This window comes from Trematomus bernacchii, unplaced genomic scaffold, assembly GCF_902827165.1.
Source record: "Trematomus bernacchii unplaced genomic scaffold, fTreBer1.1, whole genome shotgun sequence".
Classification (NCBI taxonomy): Eukaryota; Metazoa; Chordata; class Actinopteri; order Perciformes; family Nototheniidae; genus Trematomus; species Trematomus bernacchii.
In genome coordinates, this window is record NW_022987828.1 from 15011863 (window position 1) to 15026266 (window position 14404).

Below are 14404 nucleotides of genomic sequence, written 5' to 3' on the forward strand. Positions count from 1 at the left end.
CACCAAAGTAGTAGGATGCATTTTTCCTTAGTATAAATTATTAACATTTTTAAAATTGCATAACTATCCAATAGTTTTGAGTTTTGTTGTGGTGGTCTGACCGTCAGAGCTTCATTGCCACCCCTACATGGCTAAAAATGAAATGAGCAAAATAAACCGCATTGGGGGAATTTCTTTAGAAAAAATCTATTACTATGCTCAGAATGATGTTGAGCATCTTAAGCTGATCAGCAACAATGTATTTGCAATTTAAGGGCAGTCTTTTGATCCCAAGCACAACCATAAAGCAATTTGAATTTGTTACGACTCTAATTTAACCCTCTGAAAGCATGCTGAGGCTCATGGGTAATGTATCTTAGGTCAATTGCCAAACCAAACAAGCAAAGAAAAAGAAAAAAAGAACCAAAGATGTTCAATTATAACTGATGGCCATTACTTATATGTATATGTCAAATTACCCATGAAACCCATATGTTTCTGTTGATGAACATTGATGAGATCATTAAAGGCCCGGCACACCTGCACAGCTGTTTTCAATCAGCGGCTGATTAGTGCTCTGGTTCAGGTCGGATGGAGTGATTTAGTGGAGGTGACCAAAGTTTATTTCCCAAAAGAATGATAAGGGATAATTTATCCTCCACCAACAGGTGCAAGTAAACAAACAGGAGAGAGGGAATAATTTGTACACACCCCCACACTCAGACAGGGCCTAATCAAGCTGATTAAGTGAAAACACCTGGGGGAACAACGGGTGTCTATGGGAATTAAAAAAAGTGTTAAAAAGTACTTTCAGAACAAACAGCTCCTGATAATTGGTAACTACATTTAACATGTCTTTATGGAGTTAATTAGGTCTTTTAAATGTGGTTTTATGTTAATTATAAACAGCACTGTTGCAAAATCAGCCAAGATGAGGATCCTCTAAAAAATAGAGAGAATGCTTCATGTTAAATATGGAAGGCATCCATAACTATAAAATGCATTTCCTGCTGAAAATGCGTGCGAATGCTGTAAACTGTGTACATTTGTTACTGAATTTAGCTGAAAATGCTGAAAAAGCTGAATATTTTATTAGCTGAATGGTAGCTGCTTTTAGCTACAAAAACCAATTAAGTGTGTTGCTGAACTTAGCGGAGAAATGCAGAAAAGTGAAATGATTTAAATCTAATTGTTACAGCTCAAAAGCATTGCAATGACTTTGTTGAAAACTTGAAAGTGAAATGTTAAACTGGAAGAGTAGGAAAAATAGTGAAGAAGCTTAATATTTAAAAGAAAAGGTTTAAAAAAGGTATAAACAACAAAATGTATAGCCTCAATGTCCTGAAATAGCTGAACAATGTAATAGTTGAATGGTTTCTGCAGCTGAAAGTAGACTGAAGGAGTTAAATATCAGATGTAAGTAGTAGTGAATTAATGTGTATTAAGAAGAGAAAAGCTAAAAACGCTTTGAAAAGCAGCAGAATATTTTAACTGCAAACTTTTGAACTAAAACCATACGTCACCAATAATGTATAAAATATGTGGAACATGTTGAAGTCAGTATGAAGTCTCCATCAGACAGAAAATAATAGGCAGAGACAGTCGTTGTGTTTGAGGTGACGACGTTATCAAACACCTGTGTGTGTGAGCCCAGAGATCAAAGGTTACCATGGTGATGTGCAGTGAAACGAGAGCCTTTCCATTGTTCTGAATGAGAAATAAACCTCTTACATTTCTAACTATAGTTTAAAAACGGTAGCTGTTATCGGTAAAATGTCAATGCGTGGAGCATGTCAGGACCCCGAGGAGCGTCTCAGTCTGCTTTTTGTGTACTTTCGTGTCAATAATGTGGCTTTTTTGGTAGATTAACTAAAGGTATGCAGCTGGTGCTGTGATGAAAGATGAGGCTGAATTTACAATGGGCCTTAATGGAGACATGTTGAAAGTGTTTGTCACTTCATGCCGTCAAGAGGCATTTTCTTAAAGTTCTTTGCTTACATTTTTTTATTTTTCAACCTAATAGAGGTTTTCCTACAATTCAAGCATACAATGATGTCCCACTGGAGTGTAGGGTTTGGGAATTATGGCAGTTTAAAAAAACAAATTTAAGGCGAATTTCAAGCTCTCCTCCACTCTAGCTTTGACATCACGCACTCTAAGCCTTAACAAGCTGCGCAATACAGACTAATGTTAACATTTGAAGAAGGCCTCTTTACCAAGCTCCAAACTAAGATAAATATCTCAAAATGTGTCAAAAATGTCAAAAATCTGAAGAATGAGTTTTATAGCTGAATGTCTTGTGACCGTTTTAAAGTTGGAATGAAGTCTCTATAGCTGAAAGTATGTGGAAGGATTAGAATTTGGCGCACGGTGTAGGTAAAAGAGGATTTGAAGGTTCATTCCATTGAGTTACATGTTAAAAAAAGAGTTTAAAAAGCTGAATATTTCAAAAAGTATAACATATTTTGAACAAGTTGAAAGTTTCCCATGTGCTGAAAAGGCTGAATATTTTTGATATTTGAATGGTTTCTGTAGCTGAAAGTATGCTGAAGTTATTGAGAGCCAAACTATTTGGTGAAATAAGAAGAAGAAGAATTCCATTAATGATAAAAAAACTTTATTGTGGTATATTTCACATCATATTATATGATTAGATACAGCCAATCAACTCAAGTGCTTTATTCAGCTGCTTCTTTTCCCTGTAAAAAAACAAACAAAATATAAATACATACAGTGTAAGCATACACATCATACTCTGCATACATCTGAATGTTTTCTCTGTCGTTCATTTCATAAAGATTTGGGCTATATTTGTTCTGTCAAGACTTAAGTATTGCATTAAGAGATATTTAATTTATTTTTCATTCATAAAAGCTGAAATGTCTTTATAGTTACCTTGCCAGAGTCACGGCTCTTTGCTCTCAGTTTGTTGACCTGGGTCTCTGCAATGTCAGCACGCTCCTCAGCCTCCTCCAGCTCATTTTGAACCTTCCTGCACTTGGACAGATGAGTATTGGCTTGTTCCTCCTGGAATAAGAGATACATAGTTTAAGGTACAGAAACCTTCAAACACTTTAAAATATAATATAAGAATGTGATGGTAATCTTAACAATCAGCAAGATTTGCTGGTAAAAATAAATCTGACATATCTACAAAACAATGTATATATTGTCCTTACCGCCTCCTCAGCCTGCCTCTTGTAGGCCTTCACCTTCAGCTGCAATTTGTCAACCAGATCCTGCAGCCTGGCAACATTTTTCTTGTCCTCCTCAGTCTGTGCCAATTTAGATTTGCATGTTTAAATATTTTAAAAGGTTAGCATATTAGATTAATTGGTACTGTACATTTTAACTATGAAAGTAACCATACCTGATAGGTGAGCTCCTTAACTCTCCTCTCATATTTGCGGACACCTTTAACAGCATCTACTCCACGTCTCTGTTCAGCCTCAACCTCTGCTTCCAGCTCACGCACCTTTTGAATAACATTAAAACATTAAGTATCCAGATTGTTTTCAAAGGTTTCTTTCAGCTATATAAATCTTAGTATGACTTTTTTTACCCTAGACTCCAGTTTCTGGAGCTGCTTCTTGCCACCCTTCATGGCCAGGTTCTCAGCCTCATCCAGACGGTGCTGCAGGTCCTTAACAGCAACCTCCAGGTTCTTCTTCATCCTCTCCAGATGAGCACTAGTATCTTGCTCCTTCTTCAGCTCCTCAGCCATCATAGCAGCCTACAGGAGACATCAAAACATGTTAATTCAAAATATCAACAAAAAGAAATGGCCGTTAAAAGTAAGAACACATGACATTGAAACCTACATCAGTGATGGCCTTCTTGGCCTTCTCCTCTGCATTTCTTGCTTCCTGCACAGTGTCATCCACTTCACCCTGGACCTGGACCAGGTCTGTCTCAAGCTTCTTCTTGCTGTTCACAAGGCTTGTGTTCTAAAAGGTAAACATATTTAGCCTCTTAAGTCATCACATGCCTAATATTCATGTTAGTTGAAATTGTATTTGATTCTTGAATTATTGAAATGATTAGGTTTGTTCACCTGAGAGTGCAGAAGTCCAACACGCTCACTGGCATCAACCAGCTCTTGCTCAGCAATTTTGCGACTTCTCTCCGTCTGTTCCAGAGCAGCTCTAAGTTCCTCAATTTCAGCCACCATAAGACCGTTTCTACGATCCACCATAGCAGCCTGCTCCTTGAAGTCCTCCTGGGCTCTGACAGCATCATCAAGGTGCAGTTGTGCATCCTAGTGAGAAAAAGATCAGACATATATACATGAATGCCAAAATGTAGCCCAATCTACCATAGTTGGAAAATAAACTGTTCCTTTTCTATACCTTCAGCTGTGCCTGCACAATCCTGAGCTGCTTCGTGGACTCAGCAGCCTGGCGGTTGGCATGGCTGAGCTGAATCTCCATCTCATTCAGATCTCCCTCCATCTTCTTCTTGATTCTCAGGGCATCGTTCCTGCTCCTGACCTCAGAATCCAGAGTGCTCTGCATGGAGTCAGTCACTCTCTGGCTGTTCCTCTTGATCTGTTCCATCTCTTCATCTTTCTCTGCCAGCTTCCTGTCCACCTCACCCTTAATCTGGTTGAGCTCCAGCTGGACACGCAGGATCTTAGACTCTTCATGTTCCAGAGTTCCCTAATGAAATCAAACAATTAAACACTCATCTTTGCCTTCAAACACTGACATATTTGTCAATGATTTTTAATGTTATGAACTCCCAGGAAAGAAATACCTCAGCCTCTTCAAGAGCTGTCTGGATCTCAGTCTTCTCTGTCTCCACCTGCTTCTTGGTCTTCTCCAGCTCATGGATGCTCTTGCCAGTCTCACCAATCTGTTCAGTCAGATCTGAGATCTCCTCTGCAGAAAGATGTTATCATATTGTTGAGCCTTAAATGGTAAAATATCAACAAAAGAAATGTCCAACTCATGTTGAACTCTGTGACATTATGTAGAACTCACGTTGCAGATTCTTGTTTTCACGCTTCATGGTCTCCAGATGATCAAGAGCCTCCTCATAAGAGTTCTTCATCTTGAACAGTTCAGTGCTGAGAGAACGAGCCTCCTTCTGTGCTCCCTCAAGCTCTGCCTGACCCTCCTCGTACTTCTGCTTCCACTCTGCCAACACCTGAATAATACAATTCATACAGTTTATTTGGTTATGTTATAGTATCAGGGCAAAATAAATATTCATGTCATTGTTTGTGTGTTTTGACCAAACACAGTAAATTGTGTTACCTTGTCAAAGTTCCTCTGCTTTTTGTCCAGGTTGGCAGCAAGGCCATTGGCCCTCTCCACATCAATCATGAGGTCCTCCACCTCACTCTGGAGCCTCTGTTTGGTCTTCTCAAGAGAAGCACACTTGGAATTCACTGCCTCAATCTGTTCCTCAGCCTCCTGAAGGCGCTGGGCAAGCTTTTTCCTGTTTGAAAATTGAGGTATTTGTGGCTCAGTTAAACTCATAAAGTTACAAGTTATTTTCTAGTTATATTTGCATATATGAAACAACTAATTACCATATTAATTAATCTAAATGATTGGCCTCAAAGTAAGGAGCTATACACATTTTTAAATACTAATGTTATTACCAGCAATTCAGGAATCAGTAGAGTTTTTGCTAAAATGCTACACTTCTGGCCATTTAACAGTTTGAATGTCACTCACTTGGATTCCTCAAGCTCCTCAGTGCGCTGGATAGCATCAGTTTCATACTTCGATCTCCACTGAGCCACCTCACTGTTGGCCTTGGACATTCCACGCTGCAGCTCAGCCTTGGCCTCCTGCTCCTCTTCAAACTGCTCCCTCAGCAGATCACAGTCATGGCGGGCTGATTGCAGGCCATGGGCAAGAGCATTCTTGGCCTGTTGTAAGAAATATTATTAACCTTTACACAATTTCTAAATCACAAACAAATCATACAAATATATACTATCTTAATGGTTTCTTACCTTAACCTCCTCCTCAATCTGTCTCTTCAATTCATCAATCTGCTGTGTGGAGGCCTGCTTGCCTCTGGTCAACTGAGAGACAAGAGCTTCCTTCTCTTCAACTTGACGGCTGAACTCACCTTGTGTGAAAAATATTATAATACGTTAGTTTGTGTTACGTTTCTCAATCATATACTCCACAGATGGTTCACCAAAAACATGTAGATACCATTTTCTGTCAGGAGACGTGCTTTCTGTGAACTTGTGTCATTGATTTGGCGGACGTTTTCATCATTCTTGGTCTTCAGTTCGCCAAGTTGGTCCTCAAGAGTACGGCACATCTTTTCAAGATTTCCCTAATGAGGAAAAAATAAACAAAATCAGTGATCAGATTTTATTCACAAAATAATTTACATGATGTACTATATTCATATTGGTAACATATAATATAATTTAAAAAGCATGTAATGCTAGTGTACCTTTGCCTTAGCAACATTCTCCATGTTGCTAGAGAGGTCATCAATCTCCATCTTGTATTCACTCTTTTCCTTCTCAAGCTTCTGCTTGACACGCTGGAGGTTGTCAATCTGCTCTCCCAGCTCAGCAACACTGTCAGCCTGCTTCTTGCGAAGGGCAGCAGCAGTTGCTTCATGCTGCAGAGTGGACTCCTCAAGATCACGACGGAGCTTCTGGAACTCAGCCTCACGCTTCTTGTTCATCTCAATCTGAGCAGAGGTGGCACCTCCAGCCTCCTCCAGCCTCTCACTGATCTCCTCAAGTTCCCTGGAGAGGTCAGCTCTCTGCTTCTCAACCTTGGCACGAGCTGCACGCTCAGCCTCAATCTCCTCTTCCAGTTCCTCAATACGAGCCTGTTGAATGTAGATGTTTTCTCTTTTAGCAATCATTCACTTTATTACACATAATAGTAAATGTATGCAGTATTGTTAAGTGTAACACAATATCTCACCTGGAGCTCCTTGATCTTCTTCTGGAGCTGAGCACCCAGAGACTGCTCATCTTCAATCTTGCTAAGGAGCTGACTGCATTCAAAGTCCTTCCTGTAAACAAAATTGATAAAGTGCATTGAGGTCATGCAATAGAACATTTCTTTAAAAAAATGTATGTTGTGCAAACAGAAAAACTAAGTTACTTTTTGATTTTCTCATCAGACTGCTGCTTGTCATTCTCAAGATCCATGATGGATTCCTGGGCCAGTTTGAGATCACCCTCAAACTTTCTCTTGGTTCTCTCCAGGTCCATACGCAGCTTCTTCTCTTGCTCCAGAGAACCCTCAAGCTAAACAAAGGTATACATTTTTAATTATCATGTTCAAGAATAATCTTGCTGTGCCAAATCAAGTGACTGTAAACCTACATCATCCACTTGCTGCTCAAGCTTGGTCTTGGCCTTGGTCAGAGTGTTGACTTTGTCTTCCTCTGCCTGCAGGTCATCAAGAGTCTGCTGATGAGACTCCTGAAGGGCTTTCTTTTCCTTGGTCAGCTTAGCAACGCTCTCATCCTGAGAGGCCATCTCCTCGGTCAGGTTCTTCACCTAAGTGTGCAAGAAAGATTTTGTTAATACAAATAAATAATTATAATCTCACTACCTAATGGACAGATCATTGATTACAAACCTTGTTCTCAGTGGCATGTTTCTCCTTTTCCACTTTGGCCAAGGTAAGCTCCAGGTCATCAATATCCTTCTTTAGCTCAGAGCATTCATCCTCCAGCTTTCTCTTCTTGGCAGTGAGCTCAGCATTCATTTCCTCTTCATCCTCCAGTCTCTCAGTTGTCTCTTTGAGTTTGGCCTCCATCTGAATCTTACTCTTGATGAGTCCCTCACATCTCTCCTCAGCATCAGTGAGATTGTCTCCTTCCTAGACCATTTTCATAGAAATACATGTTAGCTCTTATATATTCACAAACATGAAAAAGCGTAGTTGTCTGTTGACGTTTACTTACAGATGCTACTTGCAGAGCCAGATCAGTCTTCTCCCGCAGAAGGGAAACCAGCTTCTCCTCCAGTTCCTTCTTCTTGGCCAGGGCAGCAGCCAGGTCAGTTGTCATTTTTTCATAGTTCTCCTTCATATTTGCCAGCTCCTTCTCAGTTTCAGCAGTCTGCAGCAGAGGCTTAATCTTGTAGTAGACCTTCATCCATGGCCAGTGTTTGACATTCATGAAGGAGCGCACGTTGTACTGGATGGTGTATACGGCTTCCCTGCACAGAAAAAATTGGTTTTAGACAATATATATTTTTTTTACACCATTGATCAGAATTAGCAGTTTTCAACGTGCCTCCTTGCTGTCATCTTCACAAACTCCGTTCTCATGAGATAACCACGACACAAAGCCTGAGTAATTCTGACCAGAGAGGCCAGTTTTTCGTCTCTCATCTCCTCAAGGGTACCCAGCAGGCCAGCCTTGAAGAACACCTGAACAAACAGAAACAACAAATTATTTCAGAATCAGAATACCTTTTTTCGAGGAGGGGAAATATAAATGTCTTTCAGCAAATAAATGATGAATTCAAGTAATGAACACTTAAAACACTGTATAACAAGCAAGCAAACAAACACAATGAAATATGTGACTACTATTTACATGATGGTTTTTGGTTGGATGGAATGGTTTTAAGGCCAAGTCTTAATCACTTGTTTCATCGTAATCAAGGAAGTATTGTTTTTTATTATTTGCCAGGATGGAAAAGAAAGGCTACCAGAGTTGACCTCCTGAGGTAGTTTAATTAATTACATGTATAATACATAGTCACAGTAACATACAACAAATACACTGTACAGCGTCTTTGGTAAATATTCATTAGCTCAGTTATGAAGTAAATGTAAAGCACTTACCTTGGTGTGTCCAAATTTATATTCATCATGAGGAACATCAATTGACCCAAGCAGCTTCTCTGAAGCCTTCTTGTTGTCCATGAACTGACCGTCAGGGATGACACCGGCATTCAGCACCTTGTATCTATATGAAAGAGTTTATTGTCAGTAAGAGCATTACATTGTAATAATGAGAGGTTCAAATTCTATGTATAAAAACATTATACCTCTGCTTGAAATCAGCATAGAGGATCCTGCTGGGGAAACCTTTTCTGCAGATTCTAATACCCTCCAGGACACCATTACACCTGAGCTGGTGGATAACCAGGTGGTTCTCCATAAGCCCTGTACAAAAAAATATTATATATTTAATTATTTGAATAAATAGTAGGTATTTTAGTTGATGCAGCACAGAATTAAAAACCAAACCAGTCATCAATACTGTTGTATATGTACCTGGAGTCTTTATCTCATTGGGAATCAGACAGCGCACAAAGTGAGGATGGGTGGCCCTCAAGTTAGTCATCAGCTTGCCCAAGTTCTCCTGTAATCCATAATGGTGTCTCATGTCATGAAATGCCACAATTGGGAGTTTTAGTTTAAACAGAGATCTATTAGATATATATATATATATATATATGTTTGCTTTGAGAAAGCTTACCCTGAACTGTGAGGACACAGTCTGCATAGAACCACCCTTCTTCTTGCCTCCCTTCTTAGTAGCATCTGTTGATGTTTTGTTAGAATGTCATGAAATTAGCATAAACAAGTAATAGTTGATGAGTTAAAATAAAATAATATTACAAATATACATTTGATTAGTAAAAAGTATATATTATCTCTGGTTTTAAATGTCTTTACTGTAGTTACTATCTTACCCTCAACTATTGGAGGATACAGCGAAACCAGCAGTTTCACTGAGGATTTCATGTACAGCTGAATGACAGAGTCGTTCAGGGGATCCTTGTTCTTGTCCAGCCAGCCAGAGATGTTGTAGTCCACGGTACCAGCATAGTGCACCAGGGAGAAGTGGGCCTCAGCCTTGCCCTTTGTGGGCTTTGGCTTCTCAAATGCTCTGTTTTTGCCAAGATGCTGGTCATACAGCTTGTTCTTGAAGGATGTGTCTGAGGCCTTGGGGAACATGCACTCCTCTTCAAGGATGGAGAAGATGCCCATGGGCTTGAAAAGGTTGAAAGAGGTATATCATTTAGTGATACATTATAACAAATAAAAAAACAGTTACATATGATGTATGATATAATAAATGAAGTGGTTACCCTTTCAATCAGCTCAATGCAGGCAGCCAAGTCCATACCAAAGTCAATGAACTCCCAGATAATACCCTCCTTCTTGTACTCCTCTTGCTCCAGGACGAACATGGTGTGGTTGAAGAACTGTTGCAGTTTCTCATTTGTGAAGTTGATGCACAGCTGCTCCAATGTATTGAACTGCAAAAGGACATATCATCTTCATAATCTCTTACAAGGCAATAAGAACTATTATTTATTGAAAAGTATCAACTGCTAAATTGTTCAAACTCTGGCTTACATCAAAGATTTCAAAGCCAGCAATATCCAGCACACCAATGTAGAACTGTCTAGGTTGTTTGGTGTCCAACATATTGTTGATACGGATGACCATCCACAAGAACATCCTCTCATAGATAGACTTGGCCAGGGCAGGCACTGAGTTCATGACCTTAAAGAAAAAAAGTGATGTGATTTCATTTTTGACATATACAACTGGTATATTATATTATTTTCAAGATACATGCCACTAAAATTCCAAAACTAAAATTGAATCAAAGATCGCCCTTGAATTTAGAATTAAATTAGAACTCATTGACAGAAGTACAAAAAATGCCAACTGACATTGCATATATTTTTCCAAATGAAATCTGTACTACATTTTTTGTTTATAAACAGTAGAATGTTCGATATTGATCATCATTGTTTACCTGAGGTACAGTCTGTCCCTTGGTGACATACTCATTTCCGACCTTCACTCTAGGATAGCACAGACCCTTCAGCATGTCAGCGGAGTTCAGACCCAGCAAATAAGCAACCTTGTCAGCATCTGAAAATAATTCAGAAATGTCCATCATAATTTGTGAAGAACACAATGTTATCAAGAAATGTATCAATGTTGTTGCCAAGCTCTAAGCTTTGAGCTAAGATTAAATACTCACCCTCTGTGCCATCATTCTCAGCCTGCTCCTCACGCTGCTTTTGCTTGAACTTCATGTTACCATGGTGAAGCACAGCACCGGTCATCTTGTAAATGCTCATCTTCTCTTCATTAGTGAAGCCCAGGATATCAATAGCATTCTGATGTCAAAAGACACAAAAAACATAATTGTTCAAGCAAAAGTTCTTAAAAGAGTTGTAATGATGTTGCATTTGTTTCACAAAGTCTATTTAAATATGTTGAATTGAAAATTACTCACATCCGTGGCATCCAGCTCCACTTTGTCATCAATGCTGGCCACAACGATCTTACCCATGCTACACATGGGGAAGTCGTAGGGGTTGGTTGTGAGGAGTGCCAGTTCTAGAATCCAAAAAAGATAAACATGTCAGTAGATATTTTTTATAAATGTAAAACTCTAATAAGGTTGAAACAATTGCAATATCTAATTCTCCTTACCAAGGAGCTCTGGTATGTGGCCGGTCATCATCTGGTAGAAGATATGGTAGCCTCTCTCTTCCTCAAGCTGGAATGTCACTCTAGACTTCTCCAGCAGATCTACAAGTTTTGATCATGTCAGTGCCAGGCTAAATCTTACTTACAGTAGTTTGTATACACTATAAGGATTGTTACTTACAAGTCTCAATATCAGCACTAGCCAGTTTGCCAGCTGTGTTGAAATGGATTCTGATGAATTTACCCTGTTTGGAATAACATAATCATTAATGTCCCTCCACATGTGCAATGTAACAATGCTTCTCTCGTGTGTAGAAACTGTTCCATACTTACAAAACGAGAAGAGTTGTCATTCCTCACAGTTTTGGCGTTACCATAAGACTCAAGCAATGGATTGGCTGCAATAATCTGATCCTCAAGTGACCCCTAAAATCCAGGTTAAGAATAGCTGTCAGGAAACGACTTCATTTGTTCATCCCTGAAAAAACTTCTCAAGATAAAGAATCCTGAATCGTCATCATCATAGAGTAACATACCTTTGATGCGTCTCTCTTGGGTCCAGAAACTGAGATTGTTGCAAAGTACTGGATGACACGCTTGGTGTTCACAGTCTTTCCAGCACCAGATTCTCCACTAGGTAGAGACAGAGATTATTAAGAACTTGACCAGTATGTTTGATTAATCTTAATTAAAACTAAATTGGCACAATTGTAAATGTTACAAACTTACGTGATCAAGACAGACTGGTTTTCCCTATCTGTAAAAGTAAAAAAAACATAAACCAATCAAGTACATGTTAAACACTGAAACCCTATACTGATGGTTTTTAAATGAGTGGTAATGACTTACCAGTAGCCATGAACTGATAAGCGTTGTCAGAGACAGAGAAGATGTGGGGTGGAGCCTCCATACGCTTCTTGCCTCTGTAGGCACTTACACATTCAGAATCGTATACTGGGAGCCACTTGTAGGGGTTCACAGTGGCACAGAACAACCCAGAGTAGGTCTGAAATATATCATAGAGAATTTAAATGTAACTTAATGTTTCCAGCAAACATTTTTCAGTGTCATTAGGCAATTAGTCTTACGTAGATCATCCATGCTGCATAACGCTCTTTGAGGTTATACAGCACAGAGGCTTCATTGAGATGGGTCATCATGGCCATGTCCTCAATCTTGTCATACTTGGGAGGGTTCAATGGGAAGACCTCCTCTTCTTTCACTACCCTCTCCTAGAACAGGAAATGTGTTACAATGACAAATGATCAAATTGAATTCCTTGTACACACTGATTTAATGATACGAACCTCCTCAGTTCCCAGGATTTTGACAGTGACTTTGGCACCATCTTTCTGGAGGATTGTTGCCTTCACGTACAGCTCCTTGACATCAGACACAAAGCAAGCACTCTTGGCATCAAATGGTGCGTTTTGAGCCTCAATTCTTTCCCTCTCTGGCTTACGAAGGTAAATGGCAGCCTTGCCATACAAGGCCATCTCCGCGTCGGTACTCATGGTGGCAGTTTATTTCTGTGAAGTACACATAAGTAAGATATATCTTATTAATCTTACTTATTTTAATGTTTTCAATCAATTTGATTCAACAGCCCAGAATGTCTGTCATCAAAGAAAAAGAAGCATACTGTTTCCCCATTACATGTAATTCTCCTTGAAATTGAAATGGAAGGAAATCAAATTCTCGTTAAATCGTCAAACAAATGTGCACAGCACCACACTCAGTGAAATGTAGTCTTTGAATTTAACCCATCCTAGTATTAGAAGCAGTGGGCAGCTACTATACAGGTATATCAGCTGCTTTGCTCTCAGAGGTAGGAAGTAAACTGAAATGTGGATTGGTAACAGTCCACACTTCAATTATTTTCATGTGTACCGCTACCAGAACACATTCCAGTATGGAGTTAAAAGTAATTAGCTCATTAAAAGGTTTTTCTAACTTAGATTGACGGAATAAAATATATTTACAAATGTAATGTAGTTGAAATATGTTCATACCTGTTCCACTCTTATTGAAAAGTCAGAAATATTCCACAATCCTGTTGAGAAGATATCATATTGGTCTTAAATCAACAAAATTGTTCATGATATTTTTTACAATGAATTTATATTTTAAACAAATTGAGCAAATACAGATTGCATTGAAATGCTTTACAGCAGAAGATAAGCCTACCACAAGCTGAAGTCTCCAAATGTCTTCCACCACACCACACCACTCTGTCCTGTTGGGCCCCCTTATATACAATTTGGATTGCTTACACAGCAAGGTTAAATCTGGGCCCTTGCCAAATATGGTGTGGACAACAGGTGTTGCCAGCACATGTTGTATGTTGGATTTGATCCAGGAGGGCTCGCAACTCAGTCTCTGTAAGTCTCCTTCTAACATGTTCTTTCATTCTGTTTTTGAAACCTATTTTTCTTAAAAATCATATTAACTAATAACTTGTAATTTATAAAAACCTATTTATATAACTGACCCCTGACCATCTTTTAGTTTACACTATATCATCATAGAATGATTTTAAGCCACATTTTTCAGTTGTCTGATGAAAAAATTGTGGAACAAAAAACTTACATTTTAATTAATACACATGTTTTATAAAGTTCTTTGATTTTTAAAATGTCATTGTTCATCGTGAAACGATGACACTGATCATCTTTACAAAGTTTGATTACTTTTACTATGGAGCAGTTTAGCGTCCAAAAGTAAATGGTCTAATTGCATAATTAAGTGCTTCAGTAAAATAAAAAGAGAAATTAAACATACACACATTTGTATACATTTATGATAAATCACAATTCTACGGATTAAATTATTCCCATATTCTTTTAACTATTTATAATTTTATATATTTATCTTTACTTAAAATACAACATCATTGTTTATGTACTCATTTATTCAAGCAATGAATTATATAAGTACATATTAAACTAGAAAATGCATTTCCTGCTGAAAATGCGTGCGAATGCTGTAAACTGTGAACATTTTTG

The 14404-nt window shown here is 38.6% G+C and overlaps 1 protein-coding gene across 1 annotated transcript; it reads right to left on the reverse strand.

Moving 5' to 3' along the window:
* Positions 1 to 2580: 2580 nt before the first annotated feature.
* On the reverse strand, positions 2581 to 13631 carry LOC117499633 (myosin heavy chain, fast skeletal muscle-like). The gene is made up of 41 exons (XM_034152155.1): positions 13587 to 13631; positions 13412 to 13452; positions 12707 to 12928; positions 12488 to 12631; positions 12249 to 12405; positions 12129 to 12156; positions 11936 to 12032; positions 11733 to 11825; positions 11581 to 11644; positions 11403 to 11501; positions 11203 to 11306; positions 10945 to 11083; positions 10714 to 10832; positions 10305 to 10454; positions 10034 to 10204; positions 9635 to 9935; positions 9418 to 9482; positions 9213 to 9300; positions 8984 to 9101; positions 8778 to 8901; positions 8221 to 8357; positions 7888 to 8143; positions 7560 to 7802; positions 7301 to 7477; positions 7077 to 7222; positions 6894 to 6984; positions 6406 to 6795; positions 6156 to 6282; positions 5948 to 6066; positions 5664 to 5860; positions 5238 to 5421; positions 4962 to 5127; positions 4735 to 4859; positions 4329 to 4637; positions 4034 to 4237; positions 3801 to 3926; positions 3542 to 3712; positions 3350 to 3454; positions 3159 to 3254; positions 2875 to 3006; positions 2581 to 2678 (listed from the first exon to the last, which is right to left on the reverse strand). The coding sequence occupies exons 3-41, from the start codon at positions 12911 to 12913 to the stop codon at positions 2658 to 2660; spliced, it is 5790 nt and encodes a 1929-aa protein (XP_034008046.1). The 5' UTR covers positions 12914 to 12928; positions 13412 to 13452; positions 13587 to 13631; the 3' UTR covers positions 2581 to 2657.
* Between the last annotated feature and the right edge of the window lie 773 nt (positions 13632 to 14404).

What these genes read in the sequence shown, in the direction of transcription:
- LOC117499633 (XM_034152155.1), bottom strand. Translation starts at nt 12,913, where the DNA reads ATGAGTACCGACGCGGAGATGGCCTTGTATGGCAAGGCTGCCATTTAC. An exon ending in AACCAGTCTGTCTTGATCAC is followed by an intron (nt 12,033 to 12,128) that starts GTAAGTTTGTAA and finishes GTCTCTACCTAG; the next exon opens with TGGAGAATCTGGTGCTGGAA. An exon ending in TTGGACTTCTGCACTCTCAG is followed by an intron (nt 3,927 to 4,033) that starts GTGAACAAACCT and finishes TTTACCTTTTAG; the next exon opens with AACACAAGCCTTGTGAACAG.